This window comes from Neodiprion lecontei, chromosome 5, assembly GCF_021901455.1.
Source record: "Neodiprion lecontei isolate iyNeoLeco1 chromosome 5, iyNeoLeco1.1, whole genome shotgun sequence".
NCBI classification, from domain to species: domain Eukaryota; kingdom Metazoa; phylum Arthropoda; class Insecta; order Hymenoptera; family Diprionidae; genus Neodiprion; species Neodiprion lecontei.
Genome location: NC_060264.1, coordinates 23,448,944 through 23,476,211, shown reverse-complemented (window position 1 = coordinate 23,476,211; position 27,268 = coordinate 23,448,944). Strand labels below are relative to the sequence as shown.

The window sequence follows — 27,268 nt, the reverse complement described above, 5'->3', positions numbered from 1 at the left end:
TTTGGTCCGAAACAAAGTACGAGTTCGATTCTGTACGAATTATGTGACAATGACTGCCAATCCCTCATAATTCGTATAGAATCGAGCTCACATTTTGTTTCAGGTCGAAAACAAGGTAGGCGGAAGGGGGAAGCATTAATGAATATTACTGTACCTATAAATAGCAATTAATATAATGCGGATGTACAGAAAACCGCGGGCCAAACGTTTCTCAAAATCGGGTCAATCTTATGGATACATACATATACCTACGTCAATGTAGACATGTATATACACATGCTATGAGTTTGACGAGAATGTAGATATATTGAATGCAGTATGCGTGAGCCGTTAAGAATTTATGGATAACATGAGGTACGTGGAAATTGTCGAAGGAAAAGAGAAATGCAACGAGGATACAACTCAGCACTAAACTGCCGTGTAAAACAATGAGAGCGACTAGGTAAACTTGAGGACAGTGAATCTGAGACGGCTAATTTTTTACACTAGACAGTTACGTTGGCAATACAGAGAAACCTACAGCGCCATAGTCGGTCGCGAACGCGAAACAAACTCAATCTCAAACAAACTTGACCGCCCAATCTAACCTTAGAATACCGCGGGGATAATGACTTGTTGGATTGACCCGTAATCTAAGGTTAGATTCGACGGTCATGGGTTTATATTACGTTTATTGAGATTGAGGTTGTTTCGCGCTCGGCCGACTGTGGCGCTGCAGGTTTCTCTGTGTTGCCAACATGACTGCCTAGTATAAAAAAATAGCCGTCTCAGATTCATTGTCCCCAAGTGTACCTCCTTTGTAACGTATTCATACTTTCGAATATTACTTATATTCCGAAATTACTTTTTCTTTTCACTTTCGTATCTACGTCCCTACTCTATTCTATCCGATTTGGTACGTAATTGTAATTATACAGAGCGAATTTCTAAAGACTGCAATCTCCGTCGTCTGTTAAAACTTAATGCGCACGCGCTACAATTCAAGATCGGCTGTTCGCCAATGCAACCAACAGTCATAAATATAAACAACAATTTGTCGCGTATATGTAACCTCAAAAATGTTGACAGTTGTCGGTGGCAGTTATCCTTATTAATACTCAATTCACAACTGTCAAAATTTGTGAGGTTAGAGACATTTAGTAACCTGGCGAACACCCGCTCTTGGATTTTAGCGCGTGGACATTAAATTTTAGCAGCTTAGATCACGGACCGCGTACTAGTTAGGACTTCACTCTGCGTATAGGCGACGGCAACTTCAGTCGCGCCAAACGTGACGCGAATCGCATCGGTGCTGAATTACCTTATTGGGAATGGGGGATCTTTCTTATCCAAAATTTAATGACTACCGACAAATGTGAGAGCGTGTCGTTCAACTTGTCGCGACAATACGCACAAACGTATTATATGTATGCATAGAGGAGAATGAATTAAAAAAAAAAAATTAATTGTCTTCCACTTAAAGATTTCTACTATTTCTAAATTTCTATAATTTATACACGCATAGTAAAACATAATTTAAGTTCACTTTTCTTGTTCTTCCTTTCACTCGTGTTCTTATTTCGATCGTTTCTATCGTACCGTAGCTTCTGCAGGCCGGGCTCAGTCGAATAAGGGTGGATTATCGTCGAAATGATACTTACGTCGAAACATTTGACATTTTTTCTTATTAAATTTCGTACATTCTGAATAATTATACTCGTCACGCAGAATTAAATAAATACACATGTTGAACATGATTTTCTTTAGTTCTTACACACATTACACACAACAGTGTGACCATCCTGTTCTCTATTATTTAGTTTTACCGTTACTATTACAATCATCATCATCATCATCATCGTCATTATCATTCTTATCTTTAATCTTAAGTTATAAAACGTTAAATTTATTGTTTTATTTCTAACTTGAATTGTAACGTCGAGTATTACCTAGCGCATGTATAGTTATTATATCATTTTCGTCTGTTATTAATATATATTAAAACGTTAAGAGTTGGCATGCATCGAGACAAAGGAAGAAGAATTAATAGGGAAGGGAAAGAAACAAGTACCATTATATTAATTTTCTATGCAAATATTTTATTCAATGTTGAAGGTGATTTACTATTTTTTTTTCTTTCTATCTCTTATAGTTTCTTTCTTTTTCCATTTTCCTCTGTCAATATTCATACATTTTTGAGATAATGTAATGATCTTTTGAAATTACCTGCCAAACGCCACAATATGAATATAAACCTGGCGGAACATTTCCCTGCCGTGTTTTTGTATTATTTCTTCGACGGTCGCAAAAGCTGATGTAATGCCGAGAGAAATGGTAAAGAAAAGTACAAATAGTAAATAAATGCAATAGCGGGAAACAAAATGTACGGGGAGAATTTGGTGTACCGGATATTGTGTAGGACTACGATCGAATTTACGGGGTAATCTGTAGTTTTTGGAAAAAAAAATAACAGAGGAGGCATGGTCATAAAACCGATCTGATCCGCTCTTTCTACTCCAATAATTATTCCGTACGCTTATCATTGTTCCGCAAAGGCATTCATACGACGCACATGTGCACACGGATCAAGGCGTATTGTATTACTACTTTAATACCAATTATTAATTCTTTTATGTATTATTTCTATTTACTCTGTCGTTATAGTAGAAATATATTATTGTCATCGTCGTCGTCATCGTCATTGTTATTATTGTTATTATTGTTACGAGTACATAAATATCAAGTAAAATAATTCATCTACTACTACTACTACTACTACTACTACTACTACTACTACTACTACTACTACTACTACTACACCTGTCCTTTTGAAGGGTCAATATTATGATTTTATTTTTACTACACATGCACTCGCAAATGCACACAAGATATTGCAGAAGAATAGATTATTTGATAATTCGACGAGAACATAATAAAGAAAGAAAAAAAAGTAAAATACATTACAAAAATCATCTACTGGTATTCGTTAGCTGGTATTTTTTTATAAAAATATATAGTATATACATCCATGCATACACATGCATGTACCACGTTATCATCGATTATATATCGTATGATGTGCCTAATTCTTGGTGCCTGCCGCGGCGATCCGCATTGCTGACTACTGTTCACCCAAAGCACAAGAGAAAAAAGTAGAGAAAGTGAGAGAGTGAAGTGAAACAATAAAAATTATGGAACAAAGAAAAGAAATAACAAAGAAACAAGAAAGAAGTGAAATAAAGTATGACAGTAACAAGAAAATATATAAGTATATATACCTGTATAAACTGAACAACAAAGAAATATAAAGAAATATAAATAAATATATACATACACGTACAATACTAGTAATAATAATAACAACAACAACAACAACAACAACAACAACAACAACAACAATAATAATAATGATACAAGTAATATTATTTTCATTTGTTTTTATCTAATTGTAGTATCTTTGTAACTCTTTGTGATATACATTGCAATAGTCTACTGGACCCAAACTTTTTTTCTGTATCATTGAGCACATTCTCCATAGAAGAAAAGAAAAAATATATCTATATATATATCGAATTGATAACAAATAAAACCACGACAACGCTTCTATTCTCTACGAATACCTGTCATATCTTCCACGCTCTCAACATATGTACACTAGAACCTCGATTGACCGGTCAGCTGATTAACCGTGAATTACACGACGTGCTGCTGATACTTCCACACTTCAATCGAGACAAGTATAAACTTGTTCAAACTACATTGTAGTCTTAATTAGTCTTCACAAGAGCTCGTATATGTATTACTTGTTCATGTTACTGTACGAAATAAAAACTTATTACGTATTTTAAATTCGAATTATCCGTGGACTCTCCGGTCTCATCTTCCCGGATAATCAAGGTTCTACTGGTATGCAACAGCTGCCCGCCAAATAAAAATAAATCTTGGTTGGGGTAAAAGGGGAGGAAAAAAGAAGTAAACTACCGACAAGAATGCAGAAAAGATTACACATCGCCGTTTGCTTTCGGTAATGTTACAGACAACCTGCCCTGCAATTTGCCGAGCGACATAACGTTCGAGATATGCACTTCGCCCGCCAGCCGAGACGACGCTTCTTTGTATGCTGAGACGGGGGTCGGTGCGGGGGTCGGTGAGTCGTCGTCGTCGTCGTCGCCGTTCGTGAAAACTGAGCGCATCGCAAGCGGGGTCCACTTTTTGACCGACCAAGAGGAGGACCAGCGGCGGGATCTTGTCGGGAAGTCCGAGCTGAGCGTGGAAACGGAGCCCGAGGTCCGGAAACAGGTTGGTCCCGAGTCCCGAGTGATCCCGATGGATGGATGGACGTATGGATGAGAGGATACCTCCGAGGAGGCTCGTTCGTCCCCCGGATTCCCGCCGCGCCGGTAACGAGAGGGAGTAACGAGCGGGGCTCCTCGGAATTTTACATGAATTATTGGTCAATATTTATGGCTCTAAACGTGCTGTCTATCGGTCTATAGTCGAGAAAGTTGAAAGAGATACAAATATCCAGAATGGAACATATATTTTACAAGCTGCTGGAGTACCTCATACAAAACGATGGTTCCGTAGTCTGCAAATGGTGCGGCGAGGTCCTACCCTCTCGAACACGGTGGTACAGGCACAAGTACAAGCTCCACGTGTCGACCCAGGTCGCCCAGCCGGCGCCCCTCTTCAAGTGCCACAGCTGCAACGCCTACTTCAAGTCGCGGAAGGGATACATCGGGCACCTGAGCTCGAGGCACTCGGACAACGAGAACGACGAGAACAGGGAAGAACCGCTGAACAAGAAAACGCGGAGAACCTCCGAAGTGAGCTCGGATACATATATATATATATACATTATACGTACCTGTAACACGTTACACGCATTTTCCTGCGCAAAGCGCGCCATATGACGTCGCGGCGTTTACGATATCGCGGAATTGAACCCTTTGAGTCGTACGTTATTGTGCTACGTCAACTTTTATAACAAGATAGTATTCTTTGGTTTTTGGGGTTACTGATTACGAATCTGTAAGCAGATTTAAAAAATTCAAGATGGCGGGTCCAATGAGGCGGACGAAAATTTCAAATCGAATCCGTTCAAAAAACTCTATGCAGGGGTCTTCGTGGTAGCTGATTGGATTCGCCATGGTAACTTTCAAAATCTAATTTCAAATTCGTCGTCAACGACCTCAAAAACCATTGGACAGAGTTTTTTCGCCGGATTCGACCGAATTTGAAATTTTTATCCACTATACTGGATCCACCATTTTGAATTTTTTTAATACGCTTCCAGATTCGTAATCAGCTACCCCAAAAACTTGTAATTTATGCCAAACATGTATACGTGTAGAGGGATAACGTTCTCGGAAATAAATTATTCCTTCAATTTACACGATATTTTCAATCAATTTGTTTCTAAGAATCGTAATTCACATTGTATCGCAATAATTACTCTCGAGTATTGAAAACCTGTTAGTATACTCTCAGAAATGGCAAAAAACTGCAAAGAAATATGTTGAAAAGTTCTCTGAACATAAAAAATATGGATATAAAATAGGTAGCAAAAATACCGACCACTATGACTCAAAGGGTTAATCTGTGTAATAAGTAACATTATATCGCATAATTATTGATTATGTTGTTTTGCAGTATCGTAGCCTGTATAATAATGAATAATGTACTATGATCGAAGCGTCGATTTGTCGATTACAGCAGATGGGAAAAGGCCCGGACTGGGAACAGCAGAGGGAAAAGGAGGAGAAACTTGTCGCGGACATAATCGACAGAGTTAAGCGGGAATGCGAGGCTCAGGGGGAGACGGTCACGAGGCGGGGATATTCAAGAAGGTCAACGGTGATGAACAGCTAAGACAGGTTCATTAAGATCAAATTTCTATGCTGAATCGCTGGAACCTTTGCGAGAAACACGGTCCGTTTATCCACCCGACGACGTTACACGATCAGGTGCAACGCAATCTATACAGTCGTGTGATACACGCGTACGTACATACATACGTGTGTCGAAGATGCGCCTTTTTTTCTCAAAATCGGAATAATTTTCGCCTTTCTATAGCGAATTTATTTGCAATCTCGTTCCGTTCGTGCGTATCGATTTGCTCCATCCTTGGTATTTGTAATAGGTACTTCTCCCTTATTTTCTTCCTACATATTCCTACGTAACAAATCGCATAGCCGATAATCAAAATTTAAATGATACGCGTACACGTTTACGCGTATGTTACAGATGGGTACGGGTACGCAGGTGCATAGCTGCGCCTATACATATTTCAGACTACAGGTATAACGTAAAGTAAGCGTATGTACGTGCATAGGTACATAGATACGTTGTACCGCTTGATTTAAACGGAAAAGCGAATGAAACTGTGTTCTTTTACCTATATTACGAAACATGGAAAGTTCCAGAACGCCGTTGGTTGATTATAATTCCCACCATGCGTTATATACACTATTGTAATTAATTCGGCGAATCGCTGTGTCAAATTAAACTAATCATCGCCCGTTAGCCTGTAGGGTACGGCTAGGTGTAAAATGAAAATAAGCGGAATTGTCTTATATACCGGATATTACTTACCTGTACTAGAATAGAGAGAGAATATTTTTGTTCAATAATTATTCGAACGGTAGGTATACACGTTATACGTGATGGGTAACGAGTATACCCACCCTGTGCGCCTATCGATCGACCGATCGAGCTGCAAGCTGTATCGCAAGTATATAATGGATACAATTTGTGAAATAACGTATACCCACACTTGGATTTTCGAAGCCACCGTGTGCTTGTCTATTTACCTATTCATCTATTTGCTCGTTCGGATTCGCTTCGGTTGTATATAGGGAATTCGGGTTGTTGAAACGTCTTCGAAATAACTATAAATTTTTAGTTTTGTCTCGCGCGCACTTCCGAGGACGTCGCCAACCACGTGATTAGTTTCTAAAAATGATATGAATCCCCAGTGCCAAATGTACATCTTCCCAGATTTGTTGTTAATTTATTGTTTGGATCGAGTGTTTTGGCGGTTCTATGAAATCGACGCGAAATTACCAGGTACACTCGGTTGTCCAAAAAGTACTGAGCCGAATTGAAATATTGTTATGTATACGTATATATATTGTTATGTATTAGGTATATACACTAACTAACTACTATATTCTGACAAGAAAGTATGACTTCCAAACTATACAAGTTTTCCTTAGTTTAGTCGATATGCATACGTTGCAGATGGATTAAACATATATTCCATTCGCGTACACGATATCATGTATATCAGGTATATATACGTATAATACATAATCTATATGCGTATACGCGTACACATCGAGCGAAATTAATTATTACCATTGAAAATATAACAATGTATAATTGTAAGGAAATCTGTCCATTTTTTGAAGATATTTTAATCTTTATTAAGATCCGTGTATTCGAATATGGCAATGCATACAGGTGTGAGTATGTGTAGAAGAGATGCGTACACCTATACACGTTATATATATTCGGATGACGGTGTGAATAAATTAGAAAATATAATGATAACACTATTAATGTATGCGTATGAATAGATACGCATACCTATATTTATAATATATTCTTGAATCTGTATGTAAAATACTTATTACGCCATGTATCTATGTTCTTCCTACGTACAAGTCATCTCCATACTCTCTTTGTGATTTTAGTGTTATACGATTATACCTTGACACATTATTATATACATGCGATATTATATTAATACTAACTATGTATATATAATACAAGCTCAGAGTACTTGCAGCGTCGAGCACAAGCCAATTACAGTACCTAATAAATACCCAACCTATTTACTTAAGGCACCGGCAGATCCGATGAAACACACAAATAACTATATTCCTACCGTCTGTCGAATTACGAAAAACAGTTCGATTTTTGTTTCAATGTGATTGATTACCCCTGCAACCAGGCGGTATATCCCCGGGAAACAATTACTCTGAGACTCGAGTGCAACAATATTTGTATCTATGCAAGATTCTTCCATTGTCGATACTGGTAGAAGCCTAACGTTCGCAGCTTATTATATTATATTATATTATATTATATTATATTATACTATATTAGCGTCTTCGTACCTATCCCAAGAGTCGGATCGACCTCTTCCACCGCCGTACGTAATAGGTATATTACAAATTAATCATACTACATTGAGGTTGGCTCGAACAGAAAAAGTATATATTTAGTATCAATAATAACGATCAAAACAAATTCTAGTCTTCGTTATGTCGAATCTCAATTGTTATTAATGATAATAATAATGATATACATTATGGATGAAAGGCTGATTTATCGTTTGAACAGGTGCTTGGAATTGAAATTGAGAAAAACTACTCGAATAAGTGTGTTGCAACACATGCTCTCTTGCAATCGTGTGTGTATAATGTGTAAGTGATGAAAAAGTGTTTGTTCCTGCGTAGAATTGCGTATATTATCTTAGGTATTTGTGTGCAGCAGATCGGTCAACCAGCAGTGCACCAACTAGGATTATACCTACGTTTATTTCTCAATTTGGGCATCTCGTACGTTATAGAAACGGATAATGTACCGGGGAGTATGCACGATTGAATGATTTGACGAATGATTGAATAATCTCTATGTTTGTAATCTAAAATTTTTAGACATTAGAGAAAAGGGAAGGGATGGAGAACACAACAGGGAGTCAATCACAAAGGCGAGTTGTTATGCTACATCTGCCATCTGTGTGCTTGTTTCACTGGATGCAGTTAACGGTCTGACGTCTAGTCGTTGCCAATACTGTGTACGATATCATTAAAAAGAAAAACCAAACTTATAATACTTGAGAAATAAATGACTGACGTGTCCCTTATCTATGAGCATTATAATTCGAAGTTGAAGAATTTTCTTCGAACTCTCCTTAGCGATACGTGATCTCTACGTTTCTTGTATAAAGGCGATAGTTGAGGATATTGCGTCTCATTGAATAGAGACTATGGAAGGCGGCATAAACAAACTTGGACATATTATACATCGTTCGGGAATAAGACCAAATTAAGGTAGAGACTGAATGGTCGTCTTACTTCGCCAAATAACTTCTCACACGCACAGGACCGAAGAGCTGTGATGTGGTACTTGAACGTGATCAAAAAATATAACAGGCGTCGGAACACCCACAATTCTTTCCATCACGTCGCGATTAACATCCGAAAAAGTGACTCACACAAGGGGATTGTATAATTGAATAATTGTATCGTTGATGCTGTATGTCTGAATGCCTACTGAATGTCGACTCAAGACTTACGCCGACGCGACATATGATATATATTCAGCTCTAAATTTACGTGTCGATGTAGAATATCAAATTTTAGTAATTACACACATATTATACTCATACTCTGTGATTTAGACTTTTGCTGGCAAAACATCGTAGGGTCATCGACTGGCAAAATACAGCAACATTTCTCTTATCTAAATTACGGTTGCAGTATAATCCATTTGCATTAATTGCATAAATTGATTCTGCGTACTTCGAATATGCTTGAAATTTACGAAACAAACTGTAAGTGAAAGACAAATCGAAAACACGTTTCGTTTATCGATAACATCAACCAAAGAATCGTTACTGATTTTGAGCAACATTCAATATATTTAAGGGTTCTTGACCTCCAGGTTGTATAGTAATGTTTTTCGGTTTCGTACATCAGACAGAGACACAAAATTCTCGTTTATGTTTCGGCCCATTGACCAGGGCTCTTCCTTAGAAATTAGACATACACAAAACTCAAATTGAAAAAACATAGCCTTCGGAAGCAATTCATGTCAGGGAAAGAATAGCCAAGTCCTCAACGTAAAATCAGGTGAAAATCACTTCTGCTTGTTTGGATCTTTAGGTACCATGACCACAGTACAGATTTTTTTAAAAACTCAGTACAACTTTCGAACTAATACCGGATTTCTACGCGGCCGTAGAGAAGAGGGAAGAAATTTCACACATTGTCAGTGTTTGTCAACGATGTTTTACAGCATTTGTCCCTCATTTCTGTGAAACGTCGCGAAATAGACTTGTATAGTGCAATGCGCCTGACACACTTTCGAGAGGCAACCCAACACGCGTAACAGTCGGTCATATGATCTGGGACGTGACTGAAGAATATAAAGGCAGTTGCCCTAATGGGCTTTGGTGTGACAACCGAAAATCGTCGTACGCCTGCGCCCCCTGAGATGTTACAACGGTAGACTTGAGTACTTATTGCAGAACATCAGGAGTTACCGATTTCGACAAGATGCTGGCTGCATTCACCTTCCGAGTAACACAGCTTCGCAATGGTAAGCCAAAGCCAGGACTTAGTGTGTACTTACCGACTTGGCGGCGATACAAAAAATTAATAATAAGAATAAATTTCTTCCAAAATTCGTGGCAAAACAGTGATTTAATTGAAGTATAGGTATCCGAGAGAAGAATGTATACATAGGTCATAAATAATAATAGATCAGATGTAATAATGATGCAGAGACCAAAATGTATACATATATGTATATGCGGTCCACGTACATACAATACTAATATATGTGATCCATTATCCAGGAGCCAAACTATATTATCTACAATGATACGGCTATAATATGAAAATGGAAGAATTATTTATCTCGGAATGGGATTCTATTCGACATGCGCTCGATGTATTCCATAACAATAATATTCATAATTATTCCAACAACTTTTCATTTGCTCTCTCGATCTTGAATTTTCTTAGGCATAGAATCGAAACGCTGATTTGGCTAGTCGCGAGTGAAGTATCTCCGTTGGGTAGAGAAGCAGAATTGTTTTCAAAAAGTCTTCGTATGGAAAAAAATTCAGAGTAACTGTAATACATCACGTATGCGCTAATTTTGATCGAGATAAAATGGATGCTCCGTATATGAGACAGTATTTAACGCAGTGTCCTGATTTGAAGACCTAAAGAGGTGATTGACGGGGATTTTTTTTTTGATAAGGAGAGAAAGAACGAAGCTTCTTAAAACTTCGAGTGTATTTTAACACATATTTGAAAGGTACAAGCAAAAATTTTTATCATCCAACTGTCGCAGAACGGCAGCGTTATTAGCAGACCCGTTAACTGATGAATATATGTCTTTAGTCAAAGGCTGACCATCGAAGGACCTAGCTGCTTGAATCGGCAGAAAAGTTTTGTAATGTGTAAACTAAAATCATGATACATCTTGTCATATCATGCATCATACATCATACATCATACATAGTATTATAGTTCAAAACCATAGTTTGGATGATCGGACTTTCAGAAAGTGACGTCACCCAAAATTTTTTTTTTCTTGACGTCATCGATCTACAGTAATCAGCTAGTCGAATTCCTCAGTCTGGAAACAACCGCCCAGTAGAGCGGACGTATGAAAATCGCGCTCGGCAGATTTCGGGTACCGGGTTCTTTACCTTCTGGATCCTGCGCTTCGAGTCCGCTTCCTGATGCACCTCGAGTTCCAGGTCTAGCGCTCCGTAGTTTCTACGCTCCAGGTCCGCTATCTGGTGAAACTCGACTTGAGGGACAAGTGCTCCGTAGTTTCGGCGCTCCAGGTCCACTACTTGGTGCAACTCGACTTCAGGGACAAGCGCTCGGTGGTTTCTGAGCTCCAGGTCCACTACCTCCAGGAACTCGACTTCCAGGACAAGCGCTCCGTAGTTTCTAAGCTCAAGGTCCACTACCTGGTGGAACTCAACTTCCAGGACAAACGCTCCTTAGTTTCTGCGCTCCAGGTCCGCTCCCTGGTGAATCGCGACTGTCGGAGGACGAGGAAGACGAGGAGAACAAGGTGGACAGGGATGACGAGGATTTCTGCACGGTGAGTATAACATTTTTATAATAATTAATGGCGATTGTGATTATATTTATTCAAAAATTTTTTGAACTTGTGATGTTTACAATGAATTATTTCAATTTATTTTTCGCGCAAGCTGAAATTAAGTAGCTATGATTGCGCTAATGAAATTCATTATATTATTAATTAGTTACTTGATTATGTTAATCCTTACACAATATTTTTGATGTGTTCTTATACTGAAAATATTTATTACTATTCTAGGTATAACTCGAAGTGGTTATCGATGGTTGTTGGAGGCGGTTGGCGGTAGTTGGCGGTGGTCGAGGGTGGACGTTGAGGAGGACGAGGAAGACGAGGATTTGTGCTCGGTGGGTTTAATATTTTTATAATATTTAATGGCGATTGTAATTATATTTATTCCAAATTTTTTAAACTTCTCATGTTTACAATGAATTATTTCAATTCATTTTTCGTGCAAGCAGAAATTCAGTAGCTACAAATGCGCTAATGAAATTCATTATATTATTAATTAATTACTTCATTATGTTAATCCTTACACAATATTTTTGGTGTTCTTATACTGAAAATATTTATCACTATTCAAGGTATAACCGGAGGTGGTTGCCGATGGTTGTGGTGGTTGAAGGTGGACGAGGACGAGTACAAGGAAGACGAGGAGAACAAGGTGGACGAGGAGGAGTACAAGGAAGACGAGGAGAACAAGGTGGACGAGGAGGACGAGGATTTGTGCACGGTGAGTTTAACATTTTTCTAATATTTGATGGCGATTGTAATTATATTTCATCTGAAATATTTCAAAGTGGTCATGTTTACAATAAATTATTTCAATTCATTTTTCGCGCTAGCACATATTCAGTAGCTTTAAATGCGCTAATAAAATTCATTACATATTAATTAATTAATTAATTAAATTAATCCTTACATAATATTTTTGATGTGTTCTTATATTGAAAATATTTGTTACTATTCCAGGTATAACCCGAGGTGGTTAGCAGTAGTCGTTGGAGTGGTTGGTGGTGGTTGGAGGTGCTCGAGCTGGAGGAGGAGGAGGAGGAGGACGAGGCTGACGAGGAGAACAGGGTGGACGAGGAGGACGAGAATTTGTGCTCGGTGAGTTTAACATTTTTATAATATTTGATGAATTAGGATCAGCATCAGGAGTAGGAATAGGAGTAGGATCAGTAATAGGATCAGGAGAGGGAGTAGGATCAGGAATAGGATCAGGAGTGGGAGTAGGAGTAGGAGTAGGATCAGAAGTGGAATCAGGAATAGGTGAAGGTTGAGGAGAAGAATTAGTATCAGGAGTAGAAGTAGGAATAGGATCAGGAGTAGGAGTGGGATCAGGAGTGGAACTTGAAGCAGGAAGGGGTGGGGTGGGTAGGGTAGGGTAGGGTAGGGTAGGGTAGGATAGGGTAGGGTAGGGTATGGGTAGGGTAGGGTAGGATATGGGGTAGGGTCGGGTAGGATATGGAGTACGGTATTTTTCCAAAATATTTCAAATTTCTATCAATATACAATTAAACTATAATTAAAATTATTTTTTCTCTTAACAATACTAAAATTAAAAATTTAATAAAAATATTTTTATTAACAAAATAATTTTAAATATAAAAAATAGAATTTATTAATTTCAAATTAAGTTGAATTAAACAACTATGTAATTTATTGTAAATAAAAAATTTTTTCTAAATAATTTGAATTCTAAATACACTTTCCAGTATATTTACTTTGTTATGACTTATCCCATTTTATAATGAGAGTGACGGGCGATTTTTACATATTTAATTCTTAATTCAAATAAATATAATTTTCAATTTTGATATTAAGTCCAATTTTAAATAAATATTTCAATTTAATATCCAAAAATAAAAATTTTATTGTAATTCATTTAAACATTAATACAAGCTACATCTTGATCTGAAATGAAATTTTTATAAAATTTAATGAAAATTATTAATTTTAAAAAAATATTCTGTTGACGAAAATAAATAGACTCAATTAATTAAAGTAAGATTTATCGCGGATTATCGTTTAATAAACAAATTCCCCTAATTAGTTTTAAATACAGCCAATTTTTTTAATTTTAAAGAACATAACTATTAATATTAAAATATAATATTAACATACAAAATAATAGGATATCTAATCCTAGTTTGAATTTCAGATTTCATAAAATAATATATATATATATATATAATCAAAAAATTTAATTTCACCATAAAATTTTTTTTAATTAAATAAATAAATTAATATAATTTATTAATTAAAAATATTAATTTGTATAAAACGTTTAACTGCTACTGCTGGCACAATTTTTTTGTCTATACTTTATATTATTTATAATTCTAAATTTCTTTAATTATTAAAATTAAATGCTGCAAAAAATATTTTTAATTAATTAAAAAAATTCATGCAAAAAAAAAAATAATACTAATATAAAAACCAAAATCGAAGTTTAATAAAAAATAAATGAAAATTATAATATATATATATATATATTATTTAGTGTAATAAGCACAAAGATTTTTGAAATCTTTAGAAATAGTTTAATTCTATTATTAATAAATAAGATTTAAAAACAACTTTTTATTTAAAACTGAAGGTTATTAGTTTAATTAACTTAAAATCTTAATTTTACAGTTAAATATATAACATTAAATTGCAAATTTAAAATTATAAAAATTATTAAAATTCATTTAAAAATTAATAATTAAAATATAATAAAATAAAATAAATTATTCATATAATAAAAACATTGAATAAAACAATTATCAAAAAATAAAATTAATTATAACATTATTCAAATTTAATTTAAATATTAATTTTAAATGTAATATAGAAGGTGAAATTAAATTTCTATAATAAAATAAAACAATTGATGTAAAAATAACAAATATCAAACATTCAATAAAAAATATATTTTTTACTATTACATGAAAACAAAAAACTTTGGAATAAATCCAAATATTGGGGGAATACCGGCTATTGATAAAAATATTATCATTACTAAAAACTTCATAAAATAACTTATATTATTAAATTTATAAACTTGATTCAAATAATTTATATTAGAATAACTAAAAAAAATACAAATTATTAAATTATTTAGAGAATAAATTAATAAATAAATTAATAAAATATAGAAATCAATTAATATTGATATAAACATTCAAGAAATATGATTAATAGAAGAATAAACTATAATCAATTTTAATGATGTTTCATTTAATCCTAATAATGAACCTATAAATCCAGATAAAATTATTGATATATGAATAATTAATCTATTATTAATGTTAATTAAAATAAATAATGGAGCAATTTTTTGTAAAGTTGAAATCAAGAAACAATTTATTCATCTAACATTATTAATACTTTTTACCAATCATCAATGAAATGGAGTAGCACCTAATTTTAAAATTAATCTAATTTGTAATAAAAGTATAAAAATATTGATATTTTTTAAAATTTAATTTATTTTTATTATTAAAATTCGTATAAATGAAGAGGAAGAAGCTCCAACTTGAATAATATAATATATTATTGAGGAATTAGGAAATTTAAATAATTTATTATTACTATTTATAATTGAAGGAATAAATGATAATAAATTAACTTCCATTCCTATCCAAGCACCAATTCATGAAGAAGAATTAATAGTAATTGAAATACCAAAAATTAATGTTGAATAAAAATATTTATTTAAATTAATTAATTGCATGAATTTTTAAAAAAAAATAAATTTATCATTAGAAATTATAATAATTTATATTACATATAACAATGAATGTAATTATTATATTACATAATTTATTCTATCAGAATAACTCTTTTTCAGGCATTTTATATAAAAATAAAAAAGTTAAAATTTTTATCTGCGAGATAAACCCATAAGCTTAAATAGCTTATCTTTTTTTACACACACACACACACACACACACACACATATATATGTATATGTATATAATAAAATATAAAATAATAAATTTCCTCCTCATACTCTTTTTAATAAACATAATTTTAAACTATAATTTGTAAAAAATATATGGAAATTATACATTATTATAATTGAATATATATGGAGGCAATTGAATTAAATACTTAGATAATAAGAAAAATTGTTAGTCTAAATAAATTATTTTTCTTGGATTAATGGATAATTAATTTTTGAAAATTGAAAATATAATATTGAATAATTAATTATTTATAAATCTGTATGTTTTCTTTAAACTTTTCAATAAGTTCTAATCCATTGTATGAATGATACAAATTACGTTCCATAAAGTACATTATATGGCATTTTTTTAATGAATAATATGTGTTTTCATTTTGATTATTATGTGAGCAAATGATTAAAGAATATATGAGATTTTCCTGATAATTATATTTATTTATTTAAAATTTAATTATTGTAAAATATTTTTTTTTTTTTGAATTTCTCTTTTCTTGAAAATTTATTAAAAATTATAATGTGTATGTGTATTTATATACATGATAAAATATTGCATAATAAATTTCCTCCTCATACTCTTCTTAATAAAATTAATTTTGAATTATAATTTATAGAAAATATATAAAAATTATACATTATTATAATTGAATATAAATGAAGGCATTTAAATTGAACAATTGATTAATAGAAAAAATGGTTAATCTACTTATGGGACCAACAGCAGGAAAATGACGACGAAATGATCACCAGCTGAAAAATGTGAAAAACACAGGTTCTGGTTTTCCACCTGTAACGTTTGACCCGTTGCTCGCAGCTTATTGGTACTGCGCTTGATCGATTTCTCTCGCAAAATTACGTCGGAATAGTGCATCAAAGAATGTATTCCAGCACTTTTCAGAATAGCGAAAATTTTCGCCAAAAATACAAAGGGGCTAGCCTAACTTATTTTTTGGACGAAAAATTTTTGGTCTCAGATTCGATTTGTATGAACCTTTTCTGACTAATTGAACCCCCAGGAACTCTGAAAACGCAGCAGTAAGTGCGTCGGACCAACAGCAGAGAAATAACGACGTAAAGAGCACCAGCTGAAAGAGGCGAAAACTCGGATTCTGGTTTTTTGGCCATCACTTTTTATCCATCGCTCGCAGTATATTGGGACTATGCCCAATCAATTCCTCTTGCAATTTTACGTCGGAATAGTGCATCAAAGAATGTATTCCAGCACTTTACAAAATCGCGAAAATTTTCGCCAAAAATACAAATGGGTTAGCCTTACTTATTTTTTGGACGAAAAATTTTTGGTCTCAGATTCGATTTGTATGAAGCTTCTCTGACTAATTGGACCCCCAGGAACTCAGAAAACGCAGCAGAAAGTGCGTCGGACCAATAGCAGAGAAATAACGACGGAAGGAGTACAAGCTGAAAAATTACGAAAATTTAGGTTCAGGTTATTCGGCTGTAACTTTTGATTCGTTGACCGCAGCTTATTGGGACTGCGCCCAATCGATTTCTCTTACAAAACTACGTCGGAATAGTGCATCAAAGAATTTATTCCGGCACTTTTCAAAATCGCAAAAATTTTCGCCAAAAATGGAAAGGGGTTAGCCTTACTTATTTTTTGGACGAAAAATTTTTGGTCTCAGATTCGATTTGTATGAAGCTTCTCTGACTAATTGGACCCCCAGGAACTCAGAAAACGCAGCAGAAAGTGCGTCGGACCAACAGCAGGGAAATGACGACGAAATGATCACCAGCTGAAAAATGTGAAAAACACAGGTTCTGGTTTTGCACCTGTAACTTTTGACCCGTTGCTCGCAGCGTATTGGTACTGCGCTTTATCGATTCCTCTCGCAAAATGACGTCGGAATAGTGCATCAAAGAATGTATTCCAGCACTTTCCAGAATAGCGAAAATTTTCGCCAAAAATACAAAGGGGTTAGCCTTACTTATTTTTTGGACGAAAAATTTTTGGTCTCAGATTCGATTTGTATGAACCTTTTCTGACTAATTGGACCCCCAGGAACTCAGAAAACGCAGCAGAAAGTGCGTCGGACCAATAGCAGAGAAATAACGACGGAAGGAGTACAAGCTGAAAAATTACGAAAATTTAGGTTCAGGTCATTCGGCTGTAACTTTTGATTCGTTGACCGCAGCTTATTGGGACTGCGCCCAATCGATTTCTCTTACAAAACTACGTCGGAATAGTGCATCAAAGAATTTATTCCGGCACTTTTCAAAATCGCAAAAATTTTCGCCAAAAATGGAAAGGGGTTAGCCTTACTTATTTTTTGGACGAAAAATTTTTGGTCTCAGATTCGATTTGTATGAAGCTTCTCTGACTAATTGGACCCCCAGGAACTCAGAAAACGCAGCAGAAAGTGCGTCGGACCAACAGCAGCGAAATAACGACGTAAAGAGCATCAGCGGAAAAAGGCGAAAACTCGGATTCTGGTTTTTTGGCCATCACTTTTTATCCATCGCTCGCAGTATATTGGGACTATGCCCAAACAATTCCTCTTGCAATATTACGTCGGAATAGTGCATCAAAGAATGTATTCCAGCACTTTCCAGAATAGCGAAATTTTTCGCCAAAAATACAAAGGGGTTAGCCTTACTTATTTTTTGGACGAAAAATTTTTGGTCTCAGATTCGATTTGTATGAAGCTTCTCTGACTAATTGGACCCCCAGGAACTCAGAAAACGCAGCAGAAAGTGCGTCGGACCAACAGCAGCGAAATAACGACGTAAAGAGCATCAGCTGAAAAAGGCGAAAACTCGGATTCTGGTTTTTTGGCCATCACTTTTTATCCATCGCTCGCAGTATATTGGGACTATGCCCAATCAATTCCTCTTGCAATATTACGTCGGAATAGTGCATCAAAGAATGTATTCCAGCACTTTACAAAATCGCGAAAATTTTCGCCAAAAATACAAAGGGGTTAGCCTTACTCATTTTTTGGACAAAAAATTTTTGGTCTCAGATTCAATTCGAGTGACCCTTTTCCGACTAATTGGACCCCCAGGAACTCAGAAAACGTGGCGGAAAGAGCGTGGGACCAACAGCAGGGAAATGACGACGAAATGATCACCAGCTGAAAAATGTGAAAAACACAGGTTCTGGTTTTGCACCTGTAACTTTTGACCCGTTGCTCGCAGCGTATTGGTACTGCGCTTTATCGATTCCTCTCGCAAAATGACGTCGGAATAGTGCATCAAAGAATGTATTCCAGCACTTTCCAGAATAGCGAAAATTTTCGCCAAAAATACAAAGGGGTTAGCCTTACTTATTTTTTGGACGAAAAATTTTTGGTCTCGAATTCGATTTGTATGAAGCTTCTCTGACTAATTGGACCCCCAGGAACTCAGAAAACGCAGCAGAAAGTGCGTCGGACCAACAGCAGCGAAATAACGACGTAAAGAGCATCAGCGGAAAAAGGCGAAAACTCGGATTCTGGTTTTTTGGCCATCACTTTTTATCCATCGCTCGCAGTATATTGGGACTATGCCCAATCAATTCCTCTTGCAATTTTACGTCGGAATAGTGCATCAAAGAATGTATTCCAGCACTTTACAAAATCGCGAAAATTTTCGCCAAAAATACAAAGGGGTTAGCCTTACTTATTTTTTGGACGAAAAATTTTTGGTCTCAGATTCGATTTGTATGAACCTTTTCTGACTAATTGGACCCCCAGGAACTCAGAAAACGTAGCAGTAAGTGCGTCGGACCAACAGCAGAGAAATAACGACGTAAAGAGCACCAGCTGAAAAAGGCGAAAACTCGGATTCTGGTTTTTTGGCCATCACTTTTTATCCATCGCTCGCAGTATATTGGGACTATGCCCAATCAATTCCTCTTGCAATATTACGTCGGAATAGTGCATCAAAGAATGTATTCCAGCACTTTCCAGAATAGCGAAATTTTTCGCCAAAAATACAAAGGGGTTAGCCTTACTTATTTTTTGGACGAAAGATTTTTGGTCTCAGATTCGATTTGTATGAACCTTTTCTGACTAATTGGACCCCCAGGAACTCAGAAAACGTAGCAGTAAGTGCGTCGGACCAACAGCAGAGAAATAACGACGTAAAGAGCACCAGCTGAAAGAGGCGAAAACTCGGATTCTGGTTTTTTGGCCATCACTTTTTATCCATCGCTCGCAGTATATTGGGACTATGCCCAATCAATTCCTCTTGCAATTTTACGTCGGAATAGTGCATCAAAGAATGTATTCCAGCACTTTACAAAATCGCGAAAATTTTCGCCAAAAATACAAATGGGTTAGCCTTACTTATTTTTTGGACGAAAAATTTTTGGTCTCAGATTCGATTTGTATGAAGCTTCTCTGACTAATTGGACCCCCAGGAACTCAGAAAACGCAGCAGAAAGTGCGTCGGACCAATAGCAGAGAAATAACGACGGAAGGAGTACAAGCTGAAAAATTACGAAAATTTAGGTTCAGGTTATTCGGCTGTAACTTTTGATTCGTTGACCGCAGCTTATTGGGACTGCGCCCAATCGATTTCTCTTACAAAACTACGTCGGAATAGTGCATCAAAGAATTTATTCCGGCACTTTTCAAAATCGCAAAAATTTTCGCCAAAAATGGAAAGGGGTTAGCCTTACTTATTTTTTGGACGAAAAATTTTTGGTCTCAGATTCGATTTGTATGAAGCTTCTCTGACTAATTGGACCCCCAGGAACTCAGAAAACGCAGCAGAAAGTGCGTCGGACCAACAGCAGGGAAATGACGACGAAATGATCACCAGCTGAAAAATGTGAAAAACACAGGTTCTGGTTTTGCACCTGTAACTTTTGACCCGTTGCTCGCAGCGTATTGGTACTGCGCTTTATCGATTCCTCTCGCAAAATGACGTCGGAATAGTGCATCAAAGAATGTATTCCAGCACTTTCCAGAATAGCGAAAATTTTCGCCAAAAATACAAAGGGGTTAGCCTTACTTATTTTTTGGACGAAAAATTTTTGGTCTCAGATTCGATTTGTATGAAGCTTCTCTGACTAATTGGACCCCCAGGAACTCAGAAAACGCAGCAGAAAGTGCGTCGGACCAACAGCAGCGAAATAACGACGTAAAGAGCATCAGCTGAAAAAGGCGAAAACTCGGATTCTGGTTTTTTGGCCATCACTTTTTATCCATCGCTCGCAGTATATTGGGACTATGCCCAATCAATTCCTCTTGCAATATTACGTCGGAATAGTGCATCAAAGAATGTATTCCAGCACTTTACAAAATCGCGAAAATTTTCGCCAAAAATACAAAGGGGTTAGCCTTACTCATTTTTTGGACAAAAAATTTTTGGTCTCAGATTCAATTCGAGTGACCCTTTTCCGACTAATTGGACCCCCAGGAACTCAGAAAACGTGGCGGAAAGAGCGTGGGACCAACAGCAGGGAAATGACGACGAAATGATCACCAGCTGAAAAATGTGAAAAACACAGGTTCTGGTTTTGCACCTGTAACTTTTGACCCGTTGCTCGCAGCGTATTGGTACTGCGCTTTATCGATTCCTCTCGCAAAATGACGTCGGAATAGTGCATCAAAGAATGTATTCCAGCACTTTCCAGAATAGCGAAAATTTTCGCCAAAAATACAAAGGGGTTAGCCTTACTTATTTTTTGGACGAAAAATTTTTGGTCTCGAATTCGATTTGTATGAAGCTTCTCTGACTAATTGGACCCCCAGGAACTCAGAAAACGCAGCAGAAAGTGCGTCGGACCAATAGCAGAGAAATAACGACGGAAGGAGTACAAGCTGAAAAATTACGAAAATTTAGGTTCAGGTTATTCGGCTGTAACTTTTGATTCGTTGACCGCAGCTTATTGGGACTGCGCCCAATCGATTTCTCTTACAAAACTACGTCGGAATAGTGCATCAAAGAATTTATTCCGGCACTTTTCAAAATCGCAAAAATTTTCGCCAAAAATGGAAAGGGGTTAGCCTTACTTATTTTTTGGACGAAAAATTTTTGGTCTCAGATTCGATTTGTATGAAGCTTCTCTGACTAATTGGACCCCCAGGAACTCAGAAAACGCAGCAGAAAGTGCGTCGGACCAACAGCAGCGAAATAACGACGTAAAGAGCATCAGCGGAAAAAGGCGAAAACTCGGATTCTGGTTTTTTGGCCATCACTTTTTATCCATCGCTCGCAGTATATTGGGACTATGCCCAATCAATTCCTCTTGCAATATTACGTCGGAATAGTGCATCAAAGAATGTATTCCAGCACTTTCCAGAATAGCGAAATTTTTCGCCAAAAATACAAAGGGGTTAGCCTTACTTATTTGTTGGACGAAAAATTTTTGGTCTCAGATTCGATTTGTATGAAGCTTCTCTGACTAATTGGACCCCCAGGAACTCAGAAAACGCAGCAGAAAGTGCGTCGGACCAACAGCAGCGAAATAACGACGTAAAGAGCATCAGCTGAAAAAGGCGAAAACTCGGATTCTGGTTTTTTGGCCATCACTTTTTATCCATCGCTCGCAGTATATTGGGACTATGCCCAATCAATTCCTCTTGCAATATTACGTCGGAATAGTGCATCAAAGAATGTATTCCAGCACTTTACAAAATCGCGAAAATTTTCGCCAAAAATACAAAGGGGTTAGCCTTACTTATTTTTTGGACAAAAAATTTTTGGTCTCAGATTCAATTCGAGTGACCCTTTTCCGACTAATTGGACCCCCAGGAACTCAGAAAACGTGGCGGAAAGAGCTTGGGACCAACAGCAGGGAAATGACGACGAAATGATCACCAGCTGAAAAATGTGAAAAACACAGGTTCTGGTTTTGCACCTGTAACTTTTGACCCGTTGCTCGCAGCGTATTGGTACTGCGCTTTATCGATTCCTCTCGCAAAATGACGTCGGAATAGCGCATCAAAGAATGTATTCCAGCACTTTCCAGAATAGCGAAAATTTTCGCCAAAAATACAAAGGGGTTAGCCTTACTTATTTTTTGGACGAAAAATTTTTGGTCTCAGATTCGATTTGTATGAACCTTTTCTGACTAATTGGACCCCCAGGAACTCAGAAAACGCAGCAGAAAGTGCGTCGGACCAATATCAGAGAAATAACGACGGAAGGAGTACAAGCTGAAAAATTACGAAAATTTAGGTTCAGGTTATTCGGCTGTAACTTTTGATTCGTTGACCGCAGCTTATTGGGACTGCGCCCAATCGATTTCTCTTACAAAACTACGTCGGAATAGTGCATCAAAGAATTTATTCCGGCACTTTTCAAAATCGCAAAAATTTTCGCCAAAAATGGAAAGGGGTTAGCCTTACTTATTTTTTGGACGAAAAATTTTTGGTCTCGAATTCGATTTGTATGAAGCTTCTCTGACTAATTGGACCCCCAGGAACTCAGAAAACGCAGCAGAAAGTGCGTCGGACCAACAGCAGCGAAATAACGACGTAAAGAGCATCAGCGGAAAAAGGCGAAAACTCGGATTCTGGTTTTTTGGCCATCACTTTTTATCCATCGCTCGCAGTATATTGGGACTATGCCCAATCAATTCCTCTTGCAATATTACGTCGGAATAGTGCATCAAAGAATGTATTCCAGCACTTTCCAGAATAGCGAAATTTTTCGCCAAAAATACAAAGGGGTTAGCCTTACTTATTTGTTGGACGAAAAATTTTTGGTCTCAGATTCGATTTGTATGAAGCTTCTCTGACTAATTGGACCCCCAGGAACTCAGAAAACGCAGCAGAAAGTGCGTCGGACCAACAGCAGCGAAATAACGACGTAAAGAGCATCAGCTGAAAAAGGCGAAAACTCGGATTCTGGTTTTTTGGCCATCACTTTTTATCCATCGCTCGCAGTATATTGGGACTATGCCCAATCAATTCCTCTTGCAATATTACGTCGGAATAGTGCATCAAAGAATGTATTCCAGCACTTTACAAAATCGCGAAAATTTTCGCCAAAAATACAAAGGGGTTAGCCTTACTTATTTTTTGGACAAAAAATTTTTGGTCTCAAATTCAATTCGAGTGACCCTTTTCCGACTAATTGGACCCCCAGGAACTCAGAAAACGTGGCGGAAAGAGCGTGGGACCAACAGCAGGGAAATGACGACGAAATGATCACCAGCTGAAAAATGTGAAAAACACAGGTTCTGGTTTTGCACCTGTAACTTTTGACCCGTTGCTCGCAGCGTATTGGTACTGCGCTTCATCGATTTCTCTCGCAAAATTACGTCGGAATAGTGCATCAAAGAATGTATTCCAGCACTTTCCAGAATAGCGAAAATTTTCGCCAAAAATACAAAGGGGTAAGCCTTACTTATTTTTTGGACGAAAAATTTATGGTCTCAGATTGGATTTGTATGAACCTTTTCTGACTAATTGGACCCCTAGGAACTCAGAAAACGTGGCGGAAAGAGCGTGGGACCAACAGCAGGGAAATGACGACGAAATGATCACCAGCTGAAAAATGTGAAAAACACAGGTTCTGGTTTTCCACCTGTAACTTTTGACCCGTTGCTCGCAGCGTATTGGTACTGCGCTCTATCGATTTCTCTCGCAAAATTACGTCGGAATAGTGCCAGAAAGAATTTATTTCAGCACTTTTCAAAATCACGAAAATTTCCGCCAAAAATACAAAGGGGTGAGCCTTCCTTTTTTTTCATTTTTCGACTAAAAAATTTTTGGTCTCAGATTCGATTCGAGTGACCCTTTTCCGACTTATTCGACCCCCAGGAACTCAGAAAACGTGGCGGAAAGAGCGTAGGACAAACAGCAGGGAAATGACGACGAAATGATCACCATCTGAAAAATGTGAAAAACACAGGTTCTGGTTTTGCACCTGTAACTTTTGACCCGTTGCTCGCGGCGTATTGGTACTGCTCTTCATTGATTTCTCTCGCAAAATTACGTCGGAATAGTGCCAGAAAGAATTTATTTCAGCACTTTTCAAAATCACGAAAATTTCCGCCAAAAATACAAAGGGGTTAGTCTTACCATTGGATGAATAATATAAAGACAGTTGCCCTCATGGGCTCTGATGTAACAACCGAAAATTGCTCCGTGAGATGTTCAAATGGTAGAGTTGAGAACTGATTGCAGAACATCAGAGTTTCCGATTTCGACATGATGCCGGCTGCATTCACGTTCTAAGTAACACAGTTTTCGCAATGGTGAGCCCATGCCAGTACTTGGCTTGAGTGTACTTACCGAGTGTCGGTGATACAAGAAATTAATAATGAGAATAAATATCATTCAAAATTCGTAGCAAAACAGTGATTTAATCAAAGTATAGGTACCCGAGAGAAGAATGTATACATAGATCTTGAATAAAAATAGATCAGATGTAATAATGATGCAGAGACCAAAAAGTATAAATGTATATGCGTTCTATGTACGACATTGATATATATGATTTATTTATGATTAATACGTGATGCATACTACAAATTTCATAATTTTATAGGAAACATACTAGATTATCTACTATAATCGGCTATAATATGACAATAAAAAAATTGTTCGTTTTGATATGGGATTCAATTCGACACGCAGTCTATATATTACATAACAATAATATTCAGAATTAGGAGTAGGAATAGGAGTGGGATCAGGAGTAGGAGTAGGATCAGGAGTAGGTTCAAGAGTGAGAGTAGGAATAGGAGTAGGATCAGGAGTTGGAGTAAGATCGTAGTAGAAGTAGGAGTAAGATTGAAGTAGAAGTGGTAGTCGGAGTAGAAGTAGGATTAGGAGTAGGAGTAGGAGTAGGATTAGAAGTGGAAGTATAGGTGGAGGGTAGGGGCGGGAAGGGTAGGATAGGATAGGGTAGGGTAGGGGGTATGGTAGGGTAGGGTAGGGGAGGGTAGGGGGTAGGGTAGAGTAGGATAGGGTCGAGTAGGGTAGGGTAGTCTCTTTCTCCTACTCCTGATTCTACTCCTACCCCTACTCTTGATCCTACTCCCGATCCTGCTACCACTTCTACTTCTGATCCTACTCCTGATCCCACTCCCACTCCTGCATCTGATCCTACTTCCACTTCTACTTCTGTTCCTACTCCTAATCCTACTCCCACTTCTACTTCTGATCCTACTCCTGATCCTACTCCTACTTCTACTCTATTAAATATTATATAAATTTTACACTTTCAGTGCACAAATCCTGGTCATCCTCGTCCTCCTTTTCTGAGTCCTCTTCCTCGTCCACCTCGATCACCCTCAACCACCACCAACCACTTCCAACGACCACCGCTAACCACCTCGGATTATATCTCGAATACTAATTAATATTTTCAGGATTAGAACACATCAAAAATATTGTGTAAGGATTTGCATAATTTTGTAAGTGACACATTTTAGCAAGAAGATTATGAGAAAATTATAGAAATTTTATTAGCGCATTGAGAGCTACTGAATTTGTGCTTGCGCGAAAAATGATTCGAAATAATTTATTGTATACACGACAAGTTTCAAAAATTGTAGACGAAATATAATTACAATTGCCATGAAATATTATAAAAATCTTAAACTCACCGAGCACAAATCCTCGTCCTCCTCGTCCACCTTGTTCTCCTCACCTTCCTCATCCTCCTTCTTGTCCACCTCCGACCACCTCCAACCACCGCCAACCACCCCCAACCACCACCGCTCACCACCTCGGGTTATACCTTAAATATTAATAAATATTTCCAGTAAAATTTAGAACACTCAAAAATATTGTGTAAGGATTGATATAATATTTTTATCGACACATCTTACCAAGAAGATTATGTGAAAATTATAAAAAATTATAGACATCTTATTATCGCATTGATAGCTACTGAATTTCGGCTTGCGCGAAATATGAATTGAAATAATTTATTGTAAACGTGATAAGATTAAAAATTTTAGTAAAATATAATGACAATTGCCGTTAAATGTTCTAAAAGTGTTTTACTCACCGTACACAAATACTCGTTCTTCTCGATCACCCGCAACCACCCGTTACCACCTCCCACCACCGCCAAACACCTCCAACGACCATCGCTAACCACCTCGGGTTATACCTTGAATATTAATGAATATTTTTAGCATCAGAACGAATGAAAAATACTGTGTAAGGATATGTATTGACATATTTCACCAAGAAGATTATGAGAAAATTATGAAAAATTATAGAACTTTTACTAGCGCATTGATAGCCACGAAATTGGGCATGCACGACAAATTAATTGAAATGAACAATTGTAAACGTGACAAGATTAAAAAATTCTAGATAAAATGTAATGACAATTGCCATTAAATGTTATAAAAGTGTTTTATTCACCGTGCACAAATACTCGTTCTCCTCGACCTCCGTTAACCACCTCGGGTTATACCTCGAATACTCATAAATATTTTTAGTATTAGAAAACATCAAGAATATTGTGTAAGGAATAATGTAATTTTTCCATTGACAGATTTGACCAAGAAGATTATAAGAACATTATAAAAAATTATAGAAATTTTATTAGTGTATT

General features: G+C 36.5%; 1 protein-coding gene and 2 long non-coding RNA genes across 11 annotated transcripts in view; 2 read left to right on the top strand and 1 right to left on the bottom strand.

Moving 5' to 3' along the window:
* Positions 1-8,867, top strand: part of LOC107222336 (protein tramtrack, alpha isoform) — a 54,386-nt gene extending 45,519 nt beyond the window's left edge. For 6 of the 9 annotated variants that reach the window (XM_046741469.1, XM_046741473.1, XM_046741468.1 and 3 more), the window contains exons 5-7: positions 4,016-4,278; positions 4,530-4,805; positions 5,695-8,866. In XM_046741469.1, coding sequence (XP_046597425.1) covers positions 4,016-4,278; positions 4,530-4,805; positions 5,695-5,850 — 695 coding nt within the window. In that variant the 3' untranslated portion in view covers positions 5,851-8,866. Of the gene's footprint in view, positions 1-4,015; positions 4,279-4,529; positions 4,806-5,674 lie in introns of all 9 variants that reach the window. The other 3 variants (XR_006904664.1, XR_006904665.1, XM_046741475.1) reach the window with 3 other exon arrangements.
* A 2,337-nt stretch (positions 8,868-11,204) lies between these two features.
* On the top strand, positions 11,205-12,578 carry LOC124294518. Its single transcript, XR_006904398.1, has 4 exons — positions 11,205-11,841; positions 12,082-12,188; positions 12,426-12,505; positions 12,545-12,578. It is a non-coding gene; the product is annotated as an uncharacterized LOC124294518 (long non-coding RNA).
* A 12,591-nt stretch (positions 12,579-25,169) lies between these two features.
* LOC124294497 lies at positions 25,170-26,354 on the bottom strand. The gene is made up of 2 exons (XR_006904374.1): positions 26,304-26,354; positions 25,170-26,049 (listed from the first exon to the last, which is right to left on the bottom strand). It is a non-coding gene; the product is annotated as an uncharacterized LOC124294497 (long non-coding RNA).
* Between the last annotated feature and the right edge of the window lie 914 nt (positions 26,355-27,268).